This window comes from Somniosus microcephalus, chromosome 5 (genome assembly GCF_052327205.1).
Source record: "Somniosus microcephalus isolate GS21.2 chromosome 5, FLI_Smic_1.0, whole genome shotgun sequence".
NCBI classification, from domain to species: Eukaryota; Metazoa; Chordata; class Chondrichthyes; order Squaliformes; family Somniosidae; genus Somniosus; species Somniosus microcephalus.
The window spans coordinates 239,054,883-239,080,043 of record NC_140991.1 but is presented as its reverse complement, the minus strand read 5'-3'; the positions used below and the strand labels follow the sequence as shown (position 1 = coordinate 239,080,043).

Here is a 25,161-nt window from a genome sequence, read left to right as displayed (position 1 = left end):
ATTTTTGCCAGATCCTGCCTTATCATATTAAAATTGGCCTTCCCACAATTTAGAACCTTTATTTCCGATCCATGACTACTGTGGTAAACCACTGTTAACCTGTACATGCCTGTGTGGTAAACCACTGTTAACCCTGTACAAGTCCAGGCATGTCTCAGCCCCTGGCTCCACCCCTAAGCCCGGGTATAAAGGTGACTCACCACCCTTCCCCCGAGAGCTCTTAGGATGGATTCACTAGCAGAGGCATGCTCTAGTTCTTAGTCAATAAAAGCCTACTTCATTTAAGTCCATCTCGTAGTCTTTGGTATTGTTGATAGCGCATCAACTACCTTAAATCTCACCGAATTATGGTCACGGTCACCAAAATGCTCTCCTACTGACATCTACCACTTGCCCGGCTACATTCCCTAGAATTAGGTCCAGTACCGCCCCCTCTCTTGTAGGACTTTCAACATGCTGGCTCATAAAGCTCTCCTGGATGCACTTTAAGAATTCTGCACCCTCTAAGCCTTTCACATTCTGACTATCCCAGTTAATATTGGGGAAGTTGAAATCCCCTATCATTACCCTATTATTTCTACACTTCTCTGAGATTTGCCTACATATCTGTTCCTCTATCTCCCCCTGACTGTTTGGGGGCCTATAGTACACTCCCAGTAAAGTGCTTGCCCCCTTTTCTTTACATTCTACCCATATGACCGCATTAGAGGAACCTGCTAAGATATCATCCCTCCTTACAGCAGTAATTGACTGCTTGATTAATATTGCGACACCCCCTCCTCTTTTACACCCCCCTCTGTCACGCCTGAAGATTCTATACCCCAGAATATTGAGCTGCCAGTCCTGCCCCTCCCTCAACCATGTCTCTGTGATAGCAACAATATCATACTCCCATGTGTTCATCAACACCTTCAATTCATCTGCCTTACTCGCAAGACTCCTTGCCATCCAGCCTTGCCATACTCCCTTGTGGCATTACATATTTGCTCTGCCTTCCAGACTGATTTGTTTTTTTCCTCTATATTTGGCTGTGCATCACCCCCACTATAGCTCCACTCCGTATCCCACCCCCCTGCCAAGTTAGTTTAAACCCCCCCCCCCCCGCCTCAACAGTACTAGCAACCCTCGCCGCAAGGATGTTGGTCCCGTTCCGGTTCAGGTGCAACCCGTCCAACTTGTACAGGTCCCACCTTCCCCAGAAGCAGACCCAGTAATCCAGGAAATTAAAGCCCTCCCTCCTGCACCAACTCTTTAGCCACGCATTCATCTGCTCTATCCTCCTATTCCTATACTCACTAGCACGTGGCACCAGGAGTAATCCAGAGATTACAACCCTTGAGGTCCTGCTTTTTAATCTGCTACCTAGCTCCCTAAATTCTTGTTGCAGAACCTCATCCCTCTTTCTACCCATGTCATTGGTACCAATGTGAACTACTATGCGGATCGGAGGCATTTCCCCGCAGGAAGCCTCCAACCCCAAATTCAGGACCATTGTGGTTTTAAATTGAATTAGAAGACCTGCTGAAGCAGACTACACACATTCTTTATTTTTGGAGTGTTATGTGGGCAGAGTATTATTGATAATACAAACTGGGCTAGATTTTCGTGGAGCCGTCAGGCAGGGTTTCAGGCGTGTGGGGGGGAAAATCCCGAATTTGGGGGTCCTGACATCATCCCGCCCCACGTAAGTTTCAGGGGCGGCGGGTACCCACCCCGCACTGGGACCCGCCGAAACCAGGCGGGAAGGGATTAGTGCCAATTAACTGCCTGTTAACAGATAGTTAACATGCAGTTTTTAGCTTAATCCCTATTTTGAGGGGTTTCGTGTGGGTTTCCCGATGGCTCCAAACCACGCCAGGTTAGAGCAGGCGGGCCGTCGGGTTGAAGGAGTTGGAGGGGTCGCGATGTTGGCGCTCAGGTGTAAAGGTAAGTGTGTTTGGTGTGTCTAAACTGTGTAAAAACTTTTACTTACCTGTACTTACCTTCACAGCCTTTCTTCCTGTAGCCGTCGGGAGCGCATCACTCAGCCGGTACTTAAAGCTGAACGGCTGCGATCTGTGAAAAGTGACAGCCTTCAGCTTTGAGTGCCGGTAAGAGTTCTAACTGAGTCTGTGCAAAATGACTCATGTCAGAACTCAGACAGTGTTTGACAGCTTCAAACAGCTGTGGAACAGATATTTCATCTGTCAAGAACTCTTGACAGATGAAATTGCAGTCTGTGACGTCACCTGTTGCCGGGTGGCCCTTAATTGGCCTGCTGAGCCCACTGGGTGGGCTCAACAAGGTCAATCAAGGGAAAATCACGCGGATTGGCCGGACGTCGAAGTAGGCAGGTCAAAAACCCCGAAAGGGGAAGTCCCGCCTTCTTCCTGACAGGTTCGGGAAAATCTACCCCACTGTCTCTAACCATACTCAGTGTTCTGTACGTCTTGCCTATTGTGGAATAGAATAGCTTACAAATAGAACCGAATGTCTTCTCGCCTAATGTTAACTCCGTCTGCCTTCAGGGAGACTGAAGGAGTATATGTGCAGAAGGCACTGATATCCGGTATAAAACACAAAGGAATTTTGTTGTTACACACCTGGGTCTCACTACCGCTAGTAAAATATAGAGCAGTGGGAGTCAACATCTGTAAGGAGCAAACAACCAGACTGCTTCAAAGACTGACTGACACCACTGAACCAGAGTAGATAACTGTGGCAGACTTGAATATGTAACACCACCTTTATTTAAATGTGTGTGTCTATATACATATATACAAACAAGATGCACCCTTCAGAGCTGTTTCAGATGAAGTGGAAGAGAAGATAGTCCAATGATGGAGCACGAAAGATGCAGGACTCGAGCTACAAGTCAGGAGAATTGGCACCGTGGAGACCTGTGCTGGCAGAAGATCTGATTTCTGCTCAGCCCATCTCACGGGTGCAGTTTAAATATTGACAGACTGGCACTAATAATCTTCCATGATTCATAAGAATGGCCAAATAGCAGCTGTAATATTCTGTAATGCTACCAAAAACAAGTTGTAAAAAAAACTGGAAGAGATGATACTGACCTTGAACTGAGAGCTTACAGTTGGCTTCCGATGTTTGGTTCCAGATTTAAGCGTCTCTTCATTGTTCTTGCTTGATGCATGCTCAAATAAGTCATATATGAAATCCAGTCTGAAATCATGAATATAAATCAACGCCAATGACTAGGAATACATATACTTCAATCTGACTGGACGGGAAGAGCAACGCTACAATAACTGTTCTGAATGAAAAGCAGCTCCAGTTGGCTGCAGCACTGGGCTGGATTTTGTGGGGGGGGTCAGCAGGCGCGCTTGGTGGCGGCTCGGTTGGGAAAGTGTTTTTTCCCCTAGCGGGTTGGGACCCCGCTGTGAGCCCGTCACCATGCGCCTTTACCAAATGTCAGGTCTGTCAGCACTGAGCAGACCCAACACGCAGCGGCGGGGGAGGCAATTAAAATCATTCGTGTCTTGTTTACAGCCATTTAACAATAGTTTTTTCCCAGATTTTTGAATTTGACAGATCACCCACCGGTTTCCCACTGTGCCTAGACTGCGTCTGTGAAGCTGAGGCAGGAACACGGTGGCCATTGAATCAGCTGATGAATTTACAGCTTCAAATGTCAAGTCAAAGCTCCCAGCTGATTGAGAAATGTTCCCTTAACCACTAGCTTCTCTAAACTGCATTTCCACTACAGATTCAGGATGCTGCAAGTCTTCACACAAGTCTCCATCCAGTCTGACCTCATTACCTCTCCCACCATTGACAGATCGCTTCTGTCATCTCTACTTCACCTGACATCTATTCCATCAGCATGGGTGCACTTTATACTCTCTCAACTTGGTCCTCAGAATCCCACCACGATCAGCCCCAACGCCAGCATCACCAGGCACAGCAGCAGCATCAACAACAATACCAACCTTCTCCACAATCAACTGATGCTGCACAGCACACAGGGCATCAGCACCTGAGCACATATCTGCCCTTCACCATGGCCAGATTTACTTCACTTAACGCTGTACACCCTGGATGCCACATGATGCGCCAGGTTGGCACCACCCCACACCAACACCATAAAATATCCCTACAATGCCCAAGCCATTCCTTTCACACGCATCGCCATTGTTGGTGGGGGGGGGGGGGGCGGGGGGGGTGCCCGTTAAGTCTCACCATTCATTGCAACTCACTAAGATACTTTCAAAGGTACACAAAAATCTGTCCAAGAACACAAAGTGTTGAAAAAAGATTTCAATGTTTGACAGCACATGAACAGAAATTTTACATGAACAGTGCATAGAACACCAAATGCCTACCCTTGTGCATTGTTAGGTGGTATGATTGCACTAGGATGAGGGTGAGTGTGAGGGGTGGCTAGTGAGATGGAGATGTGATAATGTAGATAGAGAGGGATGGGTGGCGGTGCAAGGTAGGTTGGTGTAAGGGTGTGCAGGAGTAGGGTAGGGAAGGCAGAGTGATGGGGATGTGATGAGTGGCACAGCAGGATGAGGTTGAGTGTGGCTTTGTACTAATGTTTAGTGATCTACTGAGATCATTGAAACATTTGTGGCACTGCACTCAGGTCCTCTTGACCACAACCCTGCTTGTGCCCTCCTCTGCAATGTGCAACCAGGCTGTGTTGATCTCCCAGGGAGGTCTCTTCTGCCCATGGGAAGGGAAGAGAACCTCCCTGCATGCTGCGACTCCCTCCATGGACGAGCCTGGATGCAGTCCTGCACCTCTGTGCAGAGCTCATCAGTGTTTGCAGCACCATAATGACAGCACAAATGTCAAAAGAAAGTTGGCCATGGTCCCTTTAAGGAAACCGGCTGATGATGAGTCATCAAATAACGTCACCAGACCCACTTCCTCTAACTGACTGGGAAACGCGCTAGGCGGGCTTAACAAACCCAATCAGGGGAAATTCATTTCAAAGGCTGGGATGGAGACAGGAGCGGGGTTGGGACCCGCCACCGATGTCGCCCGCCACGGACACGCCAAGGTTCGTAAAATCCAGCCCAATGTTTCTAATGGAGGAAGGTGTGATCCAGTCTAACTAGCACCCAATCTAAAACACATGAAACTATCATATGACAAACTTTATCAATTGAATTGAAAAAACATGCAGAAATTGACGTTATGTTGACGTAGTGAAAATGTGGTGGGAGATCAAAATAAATCGGTCACCTTTCAATAAAAAAAAGTAACTGTTGGGAGATAAAAACTGATAAAATCCTAAAATCTTATACTTACAAATGAAACTAAATTTATTTCAAGATTTAGCGCCATCATAAAAAAAATCTATTGATGATTGATGATGCCTTGTAGCTTCTTTCCGCTCGTGAGTCAATCTGTATGGTTCCCTTGACATCTTGTGCCACAAAGCAACATTTGTGTAGCTTTAAACAACTTTATCCAACACTTCAACCATTTACTACTTGTAAAAAGAAAATGTGAAAAATGTTGCAAGAAATTTTTAAACTGAGTACAGCAATATGCATCAAACTTTCAAGAGGGAAAGTTATCCTCAGAATAAATCCCCCCCTCCCAATTATTACTTTTGTATTGGTGAATAATAAAAGCCACATTGGTTCAGACCATAAACTAACGATAAAACTAAGCTAACTATAAAACTGAGCTAAGGCACAGAGCGCAATGTTAACTGAGTACATTGTAAACAGAGTGGGAAATTGAGAATTTTCTGAGAGTGGGAATTCGGTGCAGAGGGGGAGGAGGGTCTCCCTTTAGTTACATTAATTAGTTTAAAACAAGCTAAGTAAATTAATTACATAAAACTTTAATTAATTAAATATAATGGCCCAGAAATTCGGGTCTCCACGGGTGAGTACGCACGGGGTACTCACCTGTAGGCCCGATGGAAGTGCCGGTTTCCTGCATGCACTGCGCATGCGCGGGAAACCGGCACTTCCGTTCCTCTGAACGAAGAGGTTCAGAGGTCGAACGTGTGTACGGGGGAGGCTGCGCGTGCGCATCAAACTTAGTTTTTTTTTACAGCTTTCTCCGGGAACGTAAGCCTGCAGAATTTAGAAATATAAAAAGCAGGTGTAAGGCCTGCTTTTTACAAGGTAAGTGGTGAATTAATTAAAATTAAAACATTTTTTCCACAGGTTTATTATTTTTAAATACTTTAAAGCAAGATAAGTTTATTTTTAGCCCCGTTAGAATATAACATTATTTTTTTCAAAAATTTAAATTATTGTTTAAAATAGTTATTTCATGTAATTTATAGTTTATTTAAAAAATGTGATTTAAAAAAAAATTTATTTGAAGGTTTAGTGCTATTTTGGGGCCATAGTATTTATAAGTCTTGACAGGTCTTCCTATCAGACTTATGAATGGAGCATTCCCTGCTCCGATTGGCTCCCCATGGCCCACGTGATCCCAGGGGACGCATCGAACTAACTGCGCCCCTGGGAAATGCAAGCACTGCGTGCCGGCAGCTGGTCCAGGCCCCGGATCGGAATTCCACGGGGCCCTACAGCTCAACGGCCGGCGCTAGGTAAGTGCAGGTCGGGGGCTTGCACCCGTGGGAAGCCCCCAACCCGAATTTCTGGGCCATAGAACAAGTTTAGATAGAGATGGCAGTGCAGGAGGAGTGCCGCATCTGCAGCATGTGGAAGTTTGTGGAGAACAGCGTGATCACAGGCAACCACATCTGCAGTGAGTGTCTGCAACTCAAGCAAACTTGGCTCAGAGTTACTGAGCTGGAGTCCGAGGTGCAGACATTGCGATGCATCAGTGAGGGGGAGAGTTACCTGGACATTCTGACCTAGGAGGTAGTGGTTTAGATTTGGTTAGGAACAGGAGGGTGTGTCTGTGACTCAGGCAGGTAAAGGGACTGCAGATGCAGTGGTGGAGGAGCCTCAGTCTTTGCCATTGTCCAACAGGTACGAGGTGCTTGCTACTGGTGTGGATGAGAATAAAAACTGCAGGGAGGATGGGCAAATTGACCATGGCACCATGGTACAGGAGGCTATTCAAGTGGGGAAAGCGAAAAGGAATGTGGTAGTGGTAGGGGTCAGTATAGTCAGAGAAATAGATACTGTTCTCTGCAACTGCGACCGAGAGTCCTGAAAGCTGTGTTACCTGCCCAGTCCCAGTGTTAAGGATATCTCCTCATGGCTAGAAAGAACCTGGAGAAGGAGGGGGAGGATCCAGTTGTTGTAGTTCACATAGGAACCAATTACATAGGTAGAACTAGGAACGAGGTTCTGCAAAGGGAGTTTGAGAAGTTAGGATATAAATTAAAAAGCAGAACCTCAAAGACAATAATCTCTGGATTGCTACCTGAGCCACGTGCAAATAGGCATAGAGACAAACAGATTAGAGGTTTAAATGCGTGGCTGAGAGAGTGGTGTGGGAGACAGGGGTTTCAATTCATGGGGCACTGGCACCAGTACTGGGGAAAGAGGGAGCTGTAATGTGGGTCAGAAAAACTAGGCCCTTTATGCTTCGTTTGCATGTTTCCATGCTCAAAACTGTATTTACACTGCTCTTCGCTTTTTGTACTTTCCAGGCCTTAGAAAAACTCCTACCTCATCAGTAGAAAAGTGACTATCTTGCTCTAGCCCTCCCAGTTCAACCAGGCTCACTTCTTCCACCCTCATTCAAGTGGATAATCCTCCCACTCCTCCCTCAATTCAACCCTGCATGCTTCTCCCTCTTCAACACCGTTCAAGCTGGTACTCTTTCTACCCTCCCAGTTCAAGTTGGTATTCTCACTTACCCTCCCAGTTCAAGCTGGTACTCTCTCTCTCACCACCGTACTTCAGTTCACACTGGCGCTCTTTTGTCCCTACTGAGTTCATGCTGGCACTCTAACCGCTCCACTCCAGAGTTAGTGCTCTCACCCAAAAGCACCACTCTTAGCTTCTCCTCCTTTCCCCTTCAGTGTTAGTAAGTTGCAAGCAGAAAACAACTTCAACTGTATCCGAGATAGTGAATGAAAATGAGAGTCCATAAGCAAACTCTCTCGCTGTGATCCCATTCAGCCAAAAGTTTAAAACCTTTTTAGAATACAACTGCAGTGAAAACAATTTCTGCTATTTTAGGAATGAGTGGAGAAAAAAATCCCATGTATGATTCAGGCTCTACTCCCATCTCCCCCTCCCCACCAAAAAAAAGTAACTGTAAAATACATCTGATTCAAAGTTAGTACCTGCTTTCACGTAACAAGTTCAGTACATCATGCCTGAATGTGTCCCTGTTCTTCTCCAGAATCCCCTTTACATGGTATAAAACCTTTGGGATGGAAAAAAAAGTTTGTTTGTAACGGAGAAGTAAAAGGAAAATTGATAGAACAATGCTGTGAAGAGATTTGTGAAGTTTCCCTCAGTCCATTATTAATAGTCATACTAAAGTGCTGCTGAAAATAACAAGATGAAAATTAGATGAGATACAGCATAAATACCTCTCCAGCATAGTGTTTCACTCCAAAATAATGGTCAATGACTCTGGGCTTCACATAAAAGGGATTGTTCTAGGAAAAAAGTACAACATAGATTAATTTACTAATGGAACAGTGACAAATTAAAACATTGTGAATTGATCACAACTATTCTGCCAGCAGGTTGCTTTGAGCTTATTGGGGCAGAAATTCGGATCGGGGGCTTGCCGCGCGTGCAAGCCCCCGATCTGCACTTACCCGACGCGCCTGCCGTTCACCTCCAGGGACACCTGGAATTCCTTTTTGAAAGAGAAGAATCCCGGGCAGCGTCTGACGTCACGCCACCCAGGAGTGCAGCCAGCGCGAAGCCTGGAGCGCGCTGTGCAACTGAGACACGCCCCTTGAGGTCTCAGTTTAATAGGACATGCCCCCAATGTTTCTCACAAGCTGCTACGCATTTTTACATGCAGAGCAGCATTTCAAATAGGTTTTTGGTATTTTTATGAAGCTTTTGGTAACTTTTATAAACTTTTTAAAACGTTTACATTATTTTGAAGAATCTGAAGTAGTTTTAAACAGAATTAAAGCAATTTAAAGACTTTTAAAAGCCCTGAAAGAATTTTTTTCATTCCATTTATTTATTTAGCAACGTCGTCGTCATACATGTCTTCACACTGTTCCCTTTGGGGAACTGTATGAAGTGGTGGAAGGATTTATGGCCGTGATTAACGCTCCTTCCGTGACCGTAACCATCTTTGTACCAGCCATTAGGGTGGTTAGTCCTATGGCGGGAGGGTTTTACGGGCTCCCACAACCTATACGAGGAGGGGGGCCACCCACACCCACGGACGCAAATATCCCACTGGATGTCAACCCAGAATTTAGAGCCGGAGCTCCGACTCCACTTGCCGGGACTGTCTGGAGCGGGGTTCGAAACTCTACCCCGTCTGGCCCAGCGGCGGGGATCCTACCGCTACGCCAAAGGCCCACTCCGATTAGCAACGTGAAATGGCTGGAATGAGCACAATTCATGGCATTAAAAGAACTCACAATTGGACTGATGATGACGTCAGCAATCTCCTCAACGAGGTGGAGGCGCAGCGCCTGCTCATCATTGGTAATGAGAAGTCCAAGGCGCCGCAAAAAGGACAGATGATAGCTTGGTCTTTCAAGTGGCAGCATAGGGCTCCAGTCACGGGGAGGGAAAAGGCGCAGCAAACGTATGGGTGTCACCTTTTGCGCGGAGTGGGCCTTTTGCGTAGCGGTAAGCATCCCCGCCGCTGGGCCAGAAGGAGTAGGGTTTCGAACCCCACTCCAGACAGTCCCGGCAAGTGGAGTCGGAACTCCAACCATAAATTCGCCGGTTTCATTCATGCTTTCAGTGAGGTTAAGTCCTTACAACTTACACATGAAAAAAGCATGAGTACAGTTGCTCCAGAGGCTGCGGAGGAAGATATATTTGATCGTGGAGTTTCTGAAAGGCAATATTTTTGTTTGGGAAAGGGAGGAAAGTTATTTTAAGAAATGCTGAGGTAAGTTTTAAAGTTTATTTTTGTTTTTTAAAACGGGTTTTCAGTACTGTAGGTAGAAGGAGCAATTGTGGCTATGTGAATTGAATTTGCTGTGTTTATTAAATGTGAAAATGACTCCAACATTTTTAAGAAAGAAACTTTTCATCAGTAATATATTCTTTTAAGTAATTATGTATGTATGTCTGTATATATTCCTTTGCGTATATGTATATATTCCTTTACTTATGTGTATGAATGTATGTATTTAATTATGACTTTCAGAGAAAGTAACTTATTGGAAAATCATAATTAAATACATACATTCATACACATAAGTAAAGGAATATATACATACATATACGTAAAGGAATATATACGGACATACATACATAATTACTTAAAAGAATATGGCCTAGAAATTCAGTTGGGCGCGGCAGCCGTTAGCGCCTTGGGAGGAGTAGATTTCGAGCGCTAGGCGCTTAGCGGCCGGGCGCAGCGCGATCTGCGCCTCGCCCCAACTTCAGTACACATTTAGCGCCGGCGCAAAGTCTTAGCGCGCGCCCTGCTGCGCGCGCACATCATGGCGTCATTTGCTAGTGCAACGCCTTTTGTGCGCCCCGAACCGGAACTTCACTCGCGCCGGCCCATAGTCGCTCGGGCCGCCTGGCGCACAGTGAAGTGGAACGGTACACAGCCCAGCCGGGCCGCGGGGAGCGCAAATTAAAGGGCACTTACCCAGCAGTATAAAGGCCAGCCATTTTGCAGCATTCACTCTTGTGCAACGGTTTTTTGGACAGAGACCAAGGAGGAGAGTTTACTGGTTTGGACCAACACTTGGACAGGTATTTTTGGCTCAGGCCAGAGCTTACCAATTATCTTTGCCTTCATTCAGAGCTCAGTGTTTGCCAGCATATAATGGGGGCTGCATTGGGTGGCAACGCTGAATTTCAGCCTTATGCCAGAAGGGCTTACAGACGCCGTGAGAGAGTGGCAGCCCTGGCTAGATGCAGAGGGGGCAACAGGTGTCGCCAACTGAGGCCTTACCCACGCAGGGTATACCGCCAGCAGACCTCCTATCTGACCATGTCTGCCGCGATGTGTGTTAGGAGGCTGCGATTCCGAAGGGAGGTGGTTGCAGACATCTGCCGGCTGCTTCAGAGAGATCTGCAGCCACAGCTGATGCGCAGGACGTCTCTGTCGGTGGCAGTGAAGGTGACGGTGGCTCTCAACTTCTATGCCTCCGGTTCCTTCCAATCCGCTACTGGGGACATCGCTAACATCTCCCAGTTCGCCGTGCATTGCTGCATCCGCCAGGTGACCGAAGCCCTTTTCAGAAGGAGACATCAATTCATCTCCTTCCCCATGACCCTGGACAAGCAGCAGCAGCGTGCAGTGGGGTTTGCAAGAATAGCGGGCTTCCCCATGGTGCAGGGCGCCATTGACTGCACGCATGTGGCTTTGCGGGCACCTCTTGAGCATGCCGAGGATTACCGCAACCGGAAGGGCTACCATTCCCTCAATGTACAGCTGGTGTGTGACCACAGGCAGCGCATCCTAGCTGTCAATGCCCGCTTTCCAGGCAGCAGCCACGATGCCTTTATCCTGCGACAGACAACTGTGGCTGACATGTTCCAGGCACAGCCTCCCCCAAGAGGATGGCTTATCGGGGACAAAGGCTATCCTTTGTGTACCTGGCTCATGACCCCGCTCCGCGCACCCACGACCCCTGCTTAAGAGGCATACAACGAGAGCCATCAAGCGACGAGGAACCTCATAGAACAAACAATCGGCGTGCTCAAGCAACGGTTCCGCTGTCTCGATCGCTCCGGGGGAGCCCTCCAGTATTTGCAGGATCGAGTCTCCCAATTCGTCGTCGTTTGCTGCATGCTGCACAACCTGGCTATCCGCAGGACTCAGGCACTGCCACCTCACGTTGGACCACCACCTCAGGAGGAGGAGCAGGAGGACGACAAGGGCGAGGAGTACCAGCCCAGGAGGGAGGCACAAGGTCCAAGGGCCGCCCGTCGGCGGCTTATTGAACATCACTTCTAGGCCCGTCAGGGAATGGCTTGTGCCAATGATAGAACATGATTGCAGCCGCTCCGCAAGCCCTCAGCCGGTTAAGGCAACAAACACTTCAAAGATCAAACATGGACAATGTGAATAAATAAAATGGTTTATTGTACAAACTCTGGGCCCTTCCCACATGAAAACCAAAAACAGACGAAACCCCCAAAAAACACTCAAACACATTACTCGCTCCCACAACCTGGAGAGGATTAACAAAATAGGGCAACTAAAATGGCCGTCATTCTCGGCCTTCGTCAAAAACAAACATCACATCATCGGCCTTCAAAAAACAAACATCCAATTCTCGGCCTCAAGAAACAAACACAAATGGCCACACATTCGACTATTTGGCCCGCTAGGGCGATGCCTTGGCCATCTTTGGGTGGCCCCTGCCCGCCCTGCTGCTCCGCCTCAAAGTAAGGCCATTGGCTGCTGCAAGGCTGGGGGCAGGCTCCTGAGGGGCACATGTCGTGACGGCAGATGCCCTTGGGGGTCGGCCTAGTCGAGGTCTGGCCGTCGAGCGGGCGGCTGTTGATTGCTGCAGCTGTGGCTGGCCAGCATCAGTCACTGCAGCAGCTCCTGGCAGCTCCACTGGGGGACTGGCAGTGGCGGCTGGAGGAATGGCGGCAAGCTGGCGGATGGCAGGCGCTCGCTGGTCGCCTGAGACACTGGCACTCGCCCGGGCCAGCACTGCAGCATGCGCACCAATCTGCCGAGGGACAGACCGCTGTGCTGCTGCAGCGCGCCGGGTGCCCTGGCGATGCCTGGCTGACACAGCGAGTGTGGCAGCAGTGAGTGCCCGTGTTGACCTGTTCACTGACCGCATCAGAGCAGCCAGTGACTGGATGGCACCACTGATCACCTGGCCAGTCGCTGACAGAGCTGCCCCGAATTCCGCCCGACTCGCTGCCTGATCTGCCCGGTATTCCGCCCGACTGGTGGCCTCGGAGGGCCCGAACTCGGCCACACTCCGAGAGAGGGAATCGATGGACTCAGGCAACCGTGCCACTGCCGCCATGAGCTCCGTGTGCCGGCGCTCCGAGTCCGCGGACAAGTCTTCGAGGCGTTCCATCTCCTCGGCGAAGAGCATCTCCTGACTGGAGGCCGGACTCTCCCTCTGGGGAGAAGGCCGCCGAGCTGGCCGACCCTTCCTGCATTGCTGGAGGCCGCTGGGCCCAGCAATTGGACTCCCCTCCGACGCTTCCCCCCTCTGTGGAGAAGGCTGCCGAGCTTCCACCCCCCTCCCGCCTTTCTGCAGCCCGCAGGTCCCAGGAGCTCCCCTCCCCTTCGACACTTCCGCCACGCTGCCCTCCAGGGAAGACGTGTCCCCTACATTGGCCTGGGTGGCCGCGGCTGAGGGTTCCCCTGATGGGCCGCCTTCCTCTTGCTCCTCCTCCTGCTCCTCTTCGGAGGGTCTGTCACTGGCAAGTTCAGGGACCTCCTCTTCACCATCTGAAAGCAGGAAGGCACAAGAGTAGCTTTAGAGTGAGGAGAGGGCGTCAGTGCGGGATGCATGAGTGGTGGCATTCAGCGCATTGGTCGGACAGTGGCAAAGGATGTAGATCTGATGCGCAAGTGGGACGAGAGAGGTGCAAAAGGTGATGTCCTTACCAATGCTGCCCAGAACAGGGTCGGCATCTCCACATGCAACGGGCCCAATCACCCGGCCACCCATGAGGCGCTCCACGCGATGTTGCAGGTCGGTGAGTGGCTGGATATGGGGTCGGCCTCCCCCGGTCGCAGTCCAGCTCCTGCGATTATTCGCCAGCTTGGCCTGCAAGAGAAAGGACGGCCTCTAAGTACAGTGTGTCGCCGTGATCTTGTGTGCACTGCCTCCCATGGTGGAATAGCCTGGCCAGTGTGTCGCCATGATCTGGTGTGCAATGCCTCCCATGGTGGAATAGCTTGGCCAGTGTGTTAAGTGCAGAATGTGCAATTGATGCTCATGCCTGTCCCATAGCTGCTGGATGAAGGCTGGCCATTAGAGCTTTCAGGTCCCTTTGCCCATAATGTGAGGTGCATATGCAAAGATGAGGAGGTCACTGGAAAGGGTACTCACCCTGACAATGCGTGTGAGGTCATTTAACTTTTTGCGGCATTGGGCACCGCTCCTGGGGACGTCGCTGTTGGCTGACAGCTTGGTGGCGACATGCCTCCAGGCTCTCCTGTAGACGCGGACCGTCGCCTTCTTGCCATTGTCCGGGTACAAAACATGGCGCCTCTTCTCCACAGCAGCAAGCAGCACACTCAGATCACGCTCTGAGAAGCGCTGCGCACGTTCACGGGCCTTCTCCATGTCTTCAGGCGCTATTTGGGTCCAGCAGCAGTGTTCAGGCCTAGCTGGAGGGCTCCACTATCCAGGGCGTGGCAGCAGACACAGTCGACCCTTCCCCCTTAAGAGCTGGCCGGCGCCAGGGTGTCTGCTGTCAATCACGAGATGGCCGCACCTGCGCTGCGCCCGGCCTCGGCGCTATCGATCACCACCTCCGGCTTAGCGCCCAAAGAGAGGCGTCCAGCAGCAGTTTTAGTGCTCGCCCGAACTCCTAGGGCGAAGCTAATGAATATCGGAGAAGTGGCATCGATTTGGCGGCGGCCGCAAACTTTAGCGGACGCCCCACTTTAGTGCCCCAAAAGTGGCGTCAATGAATTTCTAGGCCTATATTACTGATGAAAAGTTTCTTTCTTAAAAATGTTGGAAATGTTACATTATTCATTTTAGAACAGTCATTTTCACATTTAATAAACACAGCAAATTCAATTCACACAGCCACAATTGCTCCTTCTACCTGCAGTACTGAAAACCCGTTTAAAAAAAAAAAAAATTAAACTTTAAAACTTACCTCAGCATTTCTTAAAATAACTTTCCTCCCTTTCCCAAACAAAAATATTTCCTTTCAGAAACTCCACGATAAAATATATCTTCCTCCGCAGCCTCTGAAGCAACTTTACACATGCTTTTTTCATGTGTAAGTTGTAAGGACTTAACCTCACTGAATCCATGAATGAAATCGACGAAGTTCACTGCGCACGTGCTGCCTGTGCAGTCGCACGCGCTGTGCCTCTGAACCCCTTCGTTCAGAGGACAGGAAATGCCGGTTTTCCCCGCATGTGCTGTGCATGCTGAAAACCGGCATTTCCTCCGGCCAGACGCGTGAGTGCCCCGACCGTACTCACGCGTTTGGAACGGAATTACTGGGCCATTATTCCCACCCGAAGCTAAACATTGACCATAATCATACACTCTAAACAAAGAACAATTTTAAATAAATTGTTCCTCACAGCACAGGACAACAAATACAACTCGACCATATCAAATAAAAATCAACAAATGTTATACAGTTAAACTGCGTATTTTATACCATTTACCTGCTGTGGTAGAACGGTATACAAGCCACATCCAGAAAGGTGACACAGATAATTCAAACAATATTAATGCAAAGGGTTAAATCAAATCAAAACAAATCAAATCAACTTTTATTGTCATTGTTAGTGCACAAGTGCAGTACAATGAAATGTAGGCTTGCGGCTCCCGAGAGTGTACATTTAGATTAAGACATTTAAACATTCAACATACATTTGGTTTGTAATACATTAACATAAACATAACCATAATAAAGTGCACTGGCAGAAGTGCAGGCTTTAGAGTTTATTTGTGGAGTTCAGTAGGATGACAGCCCTGGGAAAGAAACTGTTCCTAAATCTGGTCGTACGGGTGCGAATGCATCTGTAGCGTCTCCCAGATGGCAGGAGGGCGAACAGACTGTGGCTGGGGTGGGTAGGGTCTTTCATGATGGACCGTGACCTCCATAAACAGCGTTTCTGGTATATGTGCTCTATGGTCGGTAGCCGGGTGCCGGTAATGCGTTGGGCAGTTTTGACTACCCGCTGCAGGGCTTTCCGGTCATAGTAGCTACAGCTGCCATACCATACTGTGATACAGTTTGTCAGGATGCTCTCTATTGTGCAGCGGTAAAAGTTAGAGAGGATCAGGGGTGACAGGTTACATCCCTTCAGCCTCCTTAGGAAATATAGGCGCTGCTGGGCCTTCTTCACCAGAGAGGAGGTATTGAGGGACCAGGAGAGGTCTTCCGTGATGTGCACTCCGAGGAACTTAAAGCTGTCCACCCTTTCCACCACAGCCCCATTGATGTGGATGGGGGTGTGACTTCCGCCTTTAGACTTCCTGAAGTCCACAATGATTTCTTTGGTTTTCTTGATGTTAAGGGCCAGGTTGTTATCGGCGCACCACTTCACGAGATGCTGGACCTCCTCCCTGTAGGCTGACTCATCGTTGTTGGTGATCTGGCCTACTACCGTGGTATCATCCGCAAACTTGATGATGGTAGCATGATTTTCTTTTTATTGAAAATAGTAGCATGATTTTCTTTTTATTGTGCACTTATCCCTATTGATTTAGGAAGCCAGCAAATTAAATAAAAAGGAACCAGGCTCCCGATGAGTTCTTTATTCAGTTCAAGGTTCCTAAATGCAAATGGTATGTTAGCCTTTATTACAAAGAGATTGGAGCACAAGAGGCCGAAATTTTTACTCACGGACGCACTGGCAGCGCATGGGGAATCCGGAGGTTTCAGCGGCACGCTTTGCAGTGGCTTTTTAATGAAGAAACTGCATTTGCATCTGACTTCTGGGTTTCCCAACCAATTCATGTGAGCGAGCATGATGACGTCATGCATGGGTACAATTCAGCTCAGGTATTTAAAGAGGACAGTTGAAGGTTGGTGGAGGTTGCAGAGGCATTGGTGGGAAAGAGATTGGTTTGGTTGGAGAGACATTGCTTTGGTGGGAGAACAAACAATGCGTACGAAAGCTGCCCCAGTGATGCCTCCCTGGAACTCCTGCTGTAAGGAGTTAGGGCCCGCAGGGAAGTGTTATTCCCTGCTGATGGGAGGAAGAAGCCAGCCTTAGACACCAAGGAGGCATGGCTGGAGATTACGGCAGAGGTGAGCAGCAGGAGTGTGATGGCGAGATCTTGGATTCAGTACAAGAAGAAATTTAATGACCTCGAGGTCAAGAAAAGTGACCTTCCATTCACTGGCGAGGCCCAGGAAGCCGGGAATCCCATGCACACCCTTGAAACTCAGGTTAAAAAAGGCTCTTTGTAGCCTCTTAGCTAACTCTAAATTGCTAACTCACCTCTCCAGTGGGATTTTCTCACTCACAGTCGAACATGCTCCAGTTAAATACAGAAGCTGGCGGGTTGACGCCGACTTCCCGATGCAGTCAATTTCAACGCATTTAACCTCCCACCCACTCCCAAACGCACTCACTCTTTCCTGTTAAAATTCCGGCCAGTGTAAAGAAGTCTTACTACAATTATATAGGGCTTTAGTGAGACCACACCTGGAGTATTGTATACAGTTTTGGTCTCCTTACCTAAGGAAGGATATACTTGCCATAGAGGGAGTGCAACAAAGGTTCACTAGACTGATTCCTGGGATGGGGGGATTGTCCTAGGAGGATAGATTGAGTAGACTAGGCCTATATTCCCTAAAGTTTAGAAGAATGAGAGGTGATCTCATTGAAACATGTACAATTCTGAAAGGGCTTGACGGAGTAGATGCAGGGAGGATGTTTCCCCTGGCTGGGGAGTCTAGAACTAGGGGTCACAGTCTCAGAATAAGGGATCGGCCATTTAGGACTGAGATGAGGAGAAATTTCTTCACTCAAAGGGTGGTGAATCTTTGGAATTCTCTACCCCAGAAGGCTGTGGATGCTCAGTCGATGAGTATATTCAAGACAGAGATCGCCAGATTTTTGGATACTACAGGAATCAAGGGATCGGGCGGGAAGGTAGAGTTGAGGTCGAAGATCAGCCATGATCTCATTCAATGGCGGAGCAGGCTCGAGGGGCCAAATGGCCTACTCCAGCACCTATTTCTTATGGTCTTATGTTGTTATTAAGACAGAATCACAAGATGGAACGCTACAGTGAATTCCCATGGTCTGGGCCCAGACTGCATGGCGTTAGAAACCGCTCCAATTGTCGGGGGTGGGAGTGGCAAGAAAGTGACCACAAATGCAATCTTGAAGTTGCACAAAAGCATTATGGGGAAATTTAACATCATGCAACCAAATATATCAGAACACATATTTAGGTACGCATTTATGAAGGCCCTATTTATTCTATAAATTCAGTTAAGCCTTTAAAAGGCTGCACGGAGAAAAACCTTAGCCTGCAAAACAAAAACTATGTACTTGAAATTACCTGAACAATTCAAAACATTAAAAAATCTATATAGGATAAAATATCTAATACATATGTAAAATAATGCATCATACATTGGTAGCTTCTATCTCTAAAATGAGACTTAAAACTCTTTGGGGGGAATTTTCACAGGAAAAAAATGGGTAGGTTGGAGGCGGGGGGGAAGTGAAAGTTGGAAAAATCTAAAACCCGACCCCAACCCACCCAGGAGGCAGGTTGGCAATTTAAATATGATAATGAGGCCTGAAGCTTTCACTTCAACCTGCTTTGCAGGTTTAACTGCAGGCGGCCGGGGATCCCGGCAACTGCAACGAGGTGGTCACAGCCTCGGGGAACAGCCCTTGTGGGCCGGGAGGAGCAGGAGTGCTTCCTCCCGGGCCCCCAAACTCCCCCCACCAGCAGCCTGCACCTCTCCGGGGTCGGGGATCGAACTCCCTCCGCCCAGGCTTGGATACATCCCCCCCCACCCACACCCTCACCTGGACCCAGCACATCTACCTGTTGCTGCGGTGTCCAGCCTGCGTTCCCTGCCCAACTGGAAGCCAGCCTGTCAATCAGGCAGATTTCCAGGTGAGGAACCCGGCCATTACGTCACTGATGCGCCATCAATTACTCAAAAGACTGAGGTTAAGCGAGTAACAACCAGGATTTTATTAACTAAAGAATGAAGGTCTTGTCTCGAGTGGTCGACCCGTCCAGAATACTAAGGGACTGGGAGGTAGTCGCTTATATACCTGGAATAGTGGGAGGAGTCAGCCGAGGCATGTCCACACCTGTACCTAGTGGAATACACATACACTTACAGACAGGTATAACAGTGGTTTACCACATTCACCCCTTGTTTAAAAATGAGTCCGGCGGGGTGAAGTGTATTTAAAAGTTCGTGTATTGGAGTCTCTCCGGAGGTCTTATCTGCCGCTGTGATCGGCGTGGCGACGGCAGGGGTGGTGGAGCTTCCGGCGTCGCGTCCCGTGTAGGCTGGTGCACTGGAGTGTAGTCCTCGTGGGTGACGGGCTCAGGCGTGCCGGCTGCTGGGGTTGGATATCGGGTCGTGGGGGGGGGGGGTGGTAATGGGTAGTGGGTTACAGCGGTCCCCGAGGGTGCGAGGTCTCGTATGGAGACTGTGTCCTCCCGCCCGTCCGGGTACGCAATGTAAGCGTACTGGGGGTTGGCGTGGAGGAGGTCGACCCTCTCGACCAGGGGGTCCGTTTTATTGGTCCTCACGTGTCTTCTCAGTAGTACCGGCCCTGGGGACGTCAGCCATGGCGGTAACGATGTCCCCGATGTGGACTTCCTTGGGAAGACAAACATTTTCTCGTGAGGGGTGGCATTGGTGGCAGTGCAGAGCAGTGACCGAATCGAATGGAGCGCATCGGGGAGCACCTCCTGCCAGCGGGAGGTCGGAAGGCCCCTAGACTTTAAGGCTAGTAGGGCGGCCTTCCAAACTGTTGCATTCTCTCTTTCCACCTGTCCGTTCCCCCGGGGGTTGTAACTGGTGGTCCTGCTTGTGGCTATACCCCTAGCGAGCAGGTACTGGCGGAGTTCGTCGCTCATAAACGATGAGCCCCGGTCGCTATGGATATAGCTGGGGAAACCGAACAGGGTGAAGAGGCTGTTCAGACATTTAATGACCGTGGCACTGGTCATGTCCGGGCAGGGGATAGCGAACGGGAAACGGGAGTACTCGTCAATGATGTTGAGGAAGTACACATTGCGGTCGGAGGAGGGGAGAGGCCCTTTAAAATCGACGCTCAGGCATTCGAAAGGGCGAGTGGCTTTTATCAGGTGGGCTCTGTCTGGTCTATAAAAGTGCGGTTTGCACTCAGCGCAGACTTGGCAGTTCTTGGTCATGGTCCTGACCTCCTCGATGGAGTAAGGCAGGTTGCGGGCCTTGATGAAGTGGAAGAACCTGGTGACCCCCGGGTGGCAGAGGTCATTGTGGAGGGCCCTCAGCCTATCGATCTGCGCGCTGGCGCAGGTGCCACGCGATAGGGCATCTGGGGGTTCATTGAGCTTCCCAGGCCGATACAAGATCTCGTAATTGTAGGTGGAAAGTTCGATTCTCCACCTCAAGATCTTGTCATTTTTGATTTTGCCCCTCTGCTTGTTGTTGAACATAAAAGCAACTGAACGCTGGTCAGTGAGCAGGGTAAATCGTTTTCCAGCCAGGTGGTGCCTCCAATGGCGCACAGCCTCCACAATGGCCTGGGCCTCCTTCTCGACCGCGGAGTGTCTGGTCTCCGGGCCCTGGAGGGTTCGTGAGAAGGCGGCCACAGGTCTCCCCGCCTGATTAAGGGTGGCGGCCAGGGCAAAGTCGGACGCGTCGCTTTCCACCTGGAAGGGGATGGATTCGTCCACTGCGTGCATGGTGGCTTTGGCAATGTCCTCCTTGATACGATGGAAGGCCAAGCGGGCCTCTGCCGTCAGGGGAAAAGAGGTGGACTTGATCAGCGGACGGGCTTTGTCTGCATAGTAGGGGACCCACTGAGCGTAGTAGGAAAAAAACCCTAGGCACCTCTTCAGAGCTTTTAGGCAGTGGGAGTTCCATAAGGGGACGCATCCGGTCCGGGTCGGGACCGATGACCCCGTGTTCCACAACACAGCCAAGGATGGCGAGGCGGTCTGTGCGGAATATGCACTTCTCCTTGTTATATGTCAGGTTCAGGAGTTGGGCGGTGTGGAGGAATTTCTCGAGGTTTGCGTCATGGTCCTGCAGGTCATGGCCGCAGATGGTCACATTGTCTAGGTAAGGGAAAGTGGCCTGCAGCGCGTTTTGATCGACCATCCGGTCCATCTCCCTTTGGAAGACGGAGACCCCGTTGGTAACGCCAAAGGGAACCCTAAGGAAGTGATAGAGGCGGCCGTTTGCCTCAAAAGCAGTATACTGGCGGTCTTCAGGGCGGATGGGGAGCTGGTGGTACGCTGATTTCAGGTCAATGGTCGAAAAGACGCGGTACTGCGCGATCAGGTTGACCATGTCAGCTATGCGGGGAGTGGGTAGGCGTCCAGCAGGGTGTAGCGGTTTATTGTTTGGCTGTAGTCGATGACTAGGCGTTGTTTTTCGCCGGTCTTAACGACCACAACCTGGGCTCGCCAGGGGCTGGAGCTGCCCTCAATAATCCCCTCCTTCAGGAGCCGCTCCACTTCGGTTTTGATGAAAACCCTGTCCCCGGCACTGTATCGCCTGCTCTTTGTGGCGATGGGCTTACAGTCGGGGGTGAGGTTAGCAAACAGTGGGGGGGGGTGGGACTCTGAGTGTGGAGAGGTTGCATCTGGTGCGCGGCGGGCAATTTGGAGGCTGCTGGCTGCGGACTGTGAGTGGGGGGAGGGGGCCACCGTACGCCATCGTAACGCTTTTGAGGTGGCACTGGAAATCCAACCCCAGTAGAACGGCAGCGCAGAGGTCGGGCAGGACCAGGAGTTTAAAATTATTGAACACAGTCCCGTCTACTACTAGTGTCACCACGCAGTAGCCGCCAATGTCCGCTGACTGGGACTCGGAGGCCATAGAAATCCGCTGGTGCGCAGGCAGGACTGGGAGAGAGCAACGCCGCACCGTGTCGGGGTGGATGAAGCTCTCTCTGCTCCCGGAGTCAAAAAGGCAGTTTATTGCATGGCCGTTTACCTTAACGTCCATTTTGGACCGAGCTAGTTGGTGCGGTCTCGTTTGGTCCAGCGTAACAGAGGCCAGCGTAGGGGTCGGTGTGTCGCTGCGGGTATCAGATGGGGGGGGGGGTTGGCGGCCTGCTGCGTCCCGGCTGGTGTCCAAGATGGCGGCGTCCATGATTCCCATGTGGCTGGAGTCGTCCAAGATGGCTGCTGCTGCGGTGGTTCGCACATGGCTGGGGAGGCCCAAGATGGCGGCCCGCACGGCCCACACGCGGCGCTGTAGGGGGCCCAAGATGGCGACTCGCACGGCCCACACGCGGCGCTGCTGGCGTTCGGGGTGGCTTTGGCCTTGCAGACACTGGCGTAGTGTCCCTTTTTCCCGCAGCCCGAGCAGGTCGCATTCTTCGCCGGGCAGCGCGCTCTGGGGTGTTTGGCCTGGCCACAGAAGTAGCATTTCTGGCCTTGGGATACTGCTGTCTGGCTTTGGGACACTGCTGCGGTAGTTGGGCCGTCGTTGGGCTGTGGCTGGGGTGGCACGGTGCTATGGGGCTGTCCTACCGTGTCCCAGGTTGTCGTTCCCCGCGGCGTCCACGGTGCAGAGGAGTAGGCATCCATGCCCCGGTAGGCTGCGTCCAGCGTTAGTGCAATTTCGGAGGCTTTGTCGAGGGTGAGGTCACTCTGCTCCAGCAGTCGCTGTCGGGTGTAGTTGGACCTGTGGCCCGCTACGAAGGCATCCCGGATCAGTTCCTCCGTGTACGTAGTGGGCGTTACCGCCTTACACCCACAGGCCCGGCCAAGCACGGACAGAGCTTGGAGGTATTCCTCAGTCGATTCCCCAGGTTGTTGCTTGCGACTCCCCAGTAGGTGCCTGGCGTATACTTCGTTCACAGGGCGCGTGTACTTGGTCTTGAGGAGCTGGAGGGCGGCTGTGTACGAGGTCACGTCCCGGATGACTGAGTACACTTGGTAGTTCACCTTGGAGATCAGGACAGGCAGTTTGTTCGCATCCGTTACGACCGCAGTGGAGGCAGTCAGGAATGTATCGAAGCACATGAGCCAGTGAGCAAACTTGGTGGAAGCGTCCGCTTCCCGACTGTCCAGGTCCAGGCATGCTGGTGTGAGGATCTTCTCCATTATAAAAAATTTAGTTAATAAAATTGATGCGCCATCAATTACTCAAAAGACTGAGGTTAAGCGAGTAACAACCAGGCTTTTATTAATTAAAGAATGAAGGTCTTGTCTCGAGTGGTCGACCCGTCCAGAATACTAAGGGACTGGGAGGTAGTCACTTATATACCTGGAATAGTGGGAGGAGTCAGCCGAGGCATGTCCAGACCTGTACCTAGTGGAATACACATACACTTACAGACAGGTATAACAGTGGTTTACCACAGTCACACACACGTTAAAACTCCACATCGTGCGGGGAAAGGGTTTCCTGCCGTCTACCGGTCTCTCCCCGCGCACCATGCGGGTGGAAAACGGGAAAATCCCAGCCCTTGCCTTTTATGCCTACTTTTTATAGCCTGAAGTACCACTAGGTACATCTTCCACCCAAACACAATAACATCAACAGGCCTGCTAAAGGCCACTATTTTCATCAGTGATGCATAATTAATGAAAATTTCAATCAAAAGTAGACTGAATGAATGACACAGTTGCATACTTCCTTGGCTGCATTTTTAGTGGGAACTTGGCAGAAGCACGAACCGCCCAATTTCCCCATCCTTGCGCACCGAATTCAATGGTTGCCATCCACCAATCAGATAAGTCGCACTCAAAACTAGTAGCAGCAAGCTTACTGCATACGATGCCACTTAGATTTAGACTCTCTGCAGGATGATCGATGGTTTCCAAATAACCAGTTGTTAGTGAACACAAATAGTAGTCAGCTGACATAAGTAATACATATTTGTCAATGTAACACCTACCAAATGCTGACTGTGCAACTTTTCCAGCAGAGTACTGTCGGTGCCCTTTGGAAAATGACTCTCCTCGTTGATAAGGGCCAGAATGCCCATTTTCTACGAAGAAAATATTAAAATTAGGACTTCGAAGTAATTTAAGCTTTACACATCAAAAGCTTTATGTGATGAAAAATAAATACATACAAAACATCAAACTATTTAGGCAAACGCACAGCTAAGTATTTCTCTCTTCCTCAGTTAATCAATAAGTCCAACAAAGTCTAAAATAAAACTATTAATGAAAGTTTGTTTCTATCTTTAGCAGTTGCATTTCCAATCTGTAAGTAGATCAGTCAGTAACATATTTCCCATGCACATGTCCTGTAATACCTTTTCACACAGGACAAATATACGATGATTAAATTGCTGCCTTTCATCAATTTACAGGTTAAAAATTCCTAGCATTGCAGATCCTTAGGAAGATGAACTATTTATAGACCATGATGACAATAAAGTTTGGAACTGAATTTGGTTATGGCTATTGAATCCATTAAAAACTTATAGGCCTTTGTGAAATCTTCGAATCAAAAATGTCTACATAATAATGAAACATCAAATTGCACAAGTACCAATATTATACTTTCAATATAATTAAAACTCAGTTTCACAAACACTCAAACTTCAGGGGCAGAACCTAACTGGAAAGTGAAACTAGAACAGTCCTCAGACAATCTGGCTCCAATCAATCATTTGAGAGTTCCTGGATGCTACTTAATAATGCCACCCTGTACTTACATATGTTAGTAGTGGATTACATGCATGAGTTATCCAAATAAGGTGCTCCCTATATGGTTTTGAACCTATACCCAACTTGACTTGTTAGCAGAAGCCCGGGATCTACTACCTTTCTTTCCCCCCCCCCCCCACCACAGTGTCCCCAGTATTCCATGCTGCTTACCTCCCAATGATGCATGTGGTTTAAAACAAAGCAGAAAGTTACAAGCAACAACAGATCAGGACAGCACTTTACAACCCAACTAGAAAATAGTGAAGTAACATTTCTTCGGCACAGTTGAATCAAAATCCTTTCAGACTACTAACGCGCGCTCTGCTGACACTGTAAAGGTTGCACCCTGGAGCCAAGCCTTGCTAGATGGATCACAGGTTGGAGAATAAGAGAATGGAAAATCGGGCTTTTGGGGTAAATTTAATGACAGTGCTCTCAGCATACAGACTTGAGTGTATATAAGGAATTTAGCCACCCACATTAGGCACAAAATTCTGAGCCCACATAATTTTCCAACCATTAATCAGTTTTAATAGTCCCATCTCCAGCTCGCACTCCCGCCTAGCAAGGTTCCACTACAGGATCACGGCCTTACTGAGTTGCTCTCGTATCTACATGACTCGCATGTAGTGATA

General features: G+C 49.4%; 1 protein-coding gene across 1 annotated transcript in view; it reads right to left on the bottom strand.

Annotated features, from left to right (window-relative positions):
* Positions 1–25,161, bottom strand: part of myo10 (myosin X) — a 312,484-nt gene that overhangs the window by 269,598 nt on the left and 17,725 nt on the right. Inside the window, exons 8-11 of the mRNA XM_085988751.1 lie at positions 23,764–23,856; positions 8,441–8,509; positions 8,189–8,271; positions 3,057–3,165 (exon numbers count right to left, since the gene is read on the bottom strand). Coding sequence (XP_085844877.1) covers positions 3,057–3,165; positions 8,189–8,271; positions 8,441–8,509; positions 23,764–23,856 — 354 coding nt within the window. The remainder of the gene's footprint in view (positions 1–3,056; positions 3,166–8,188; positions 8,272–8,440; positions 8,510–23,763; positions 23,857–25,161) is intronic.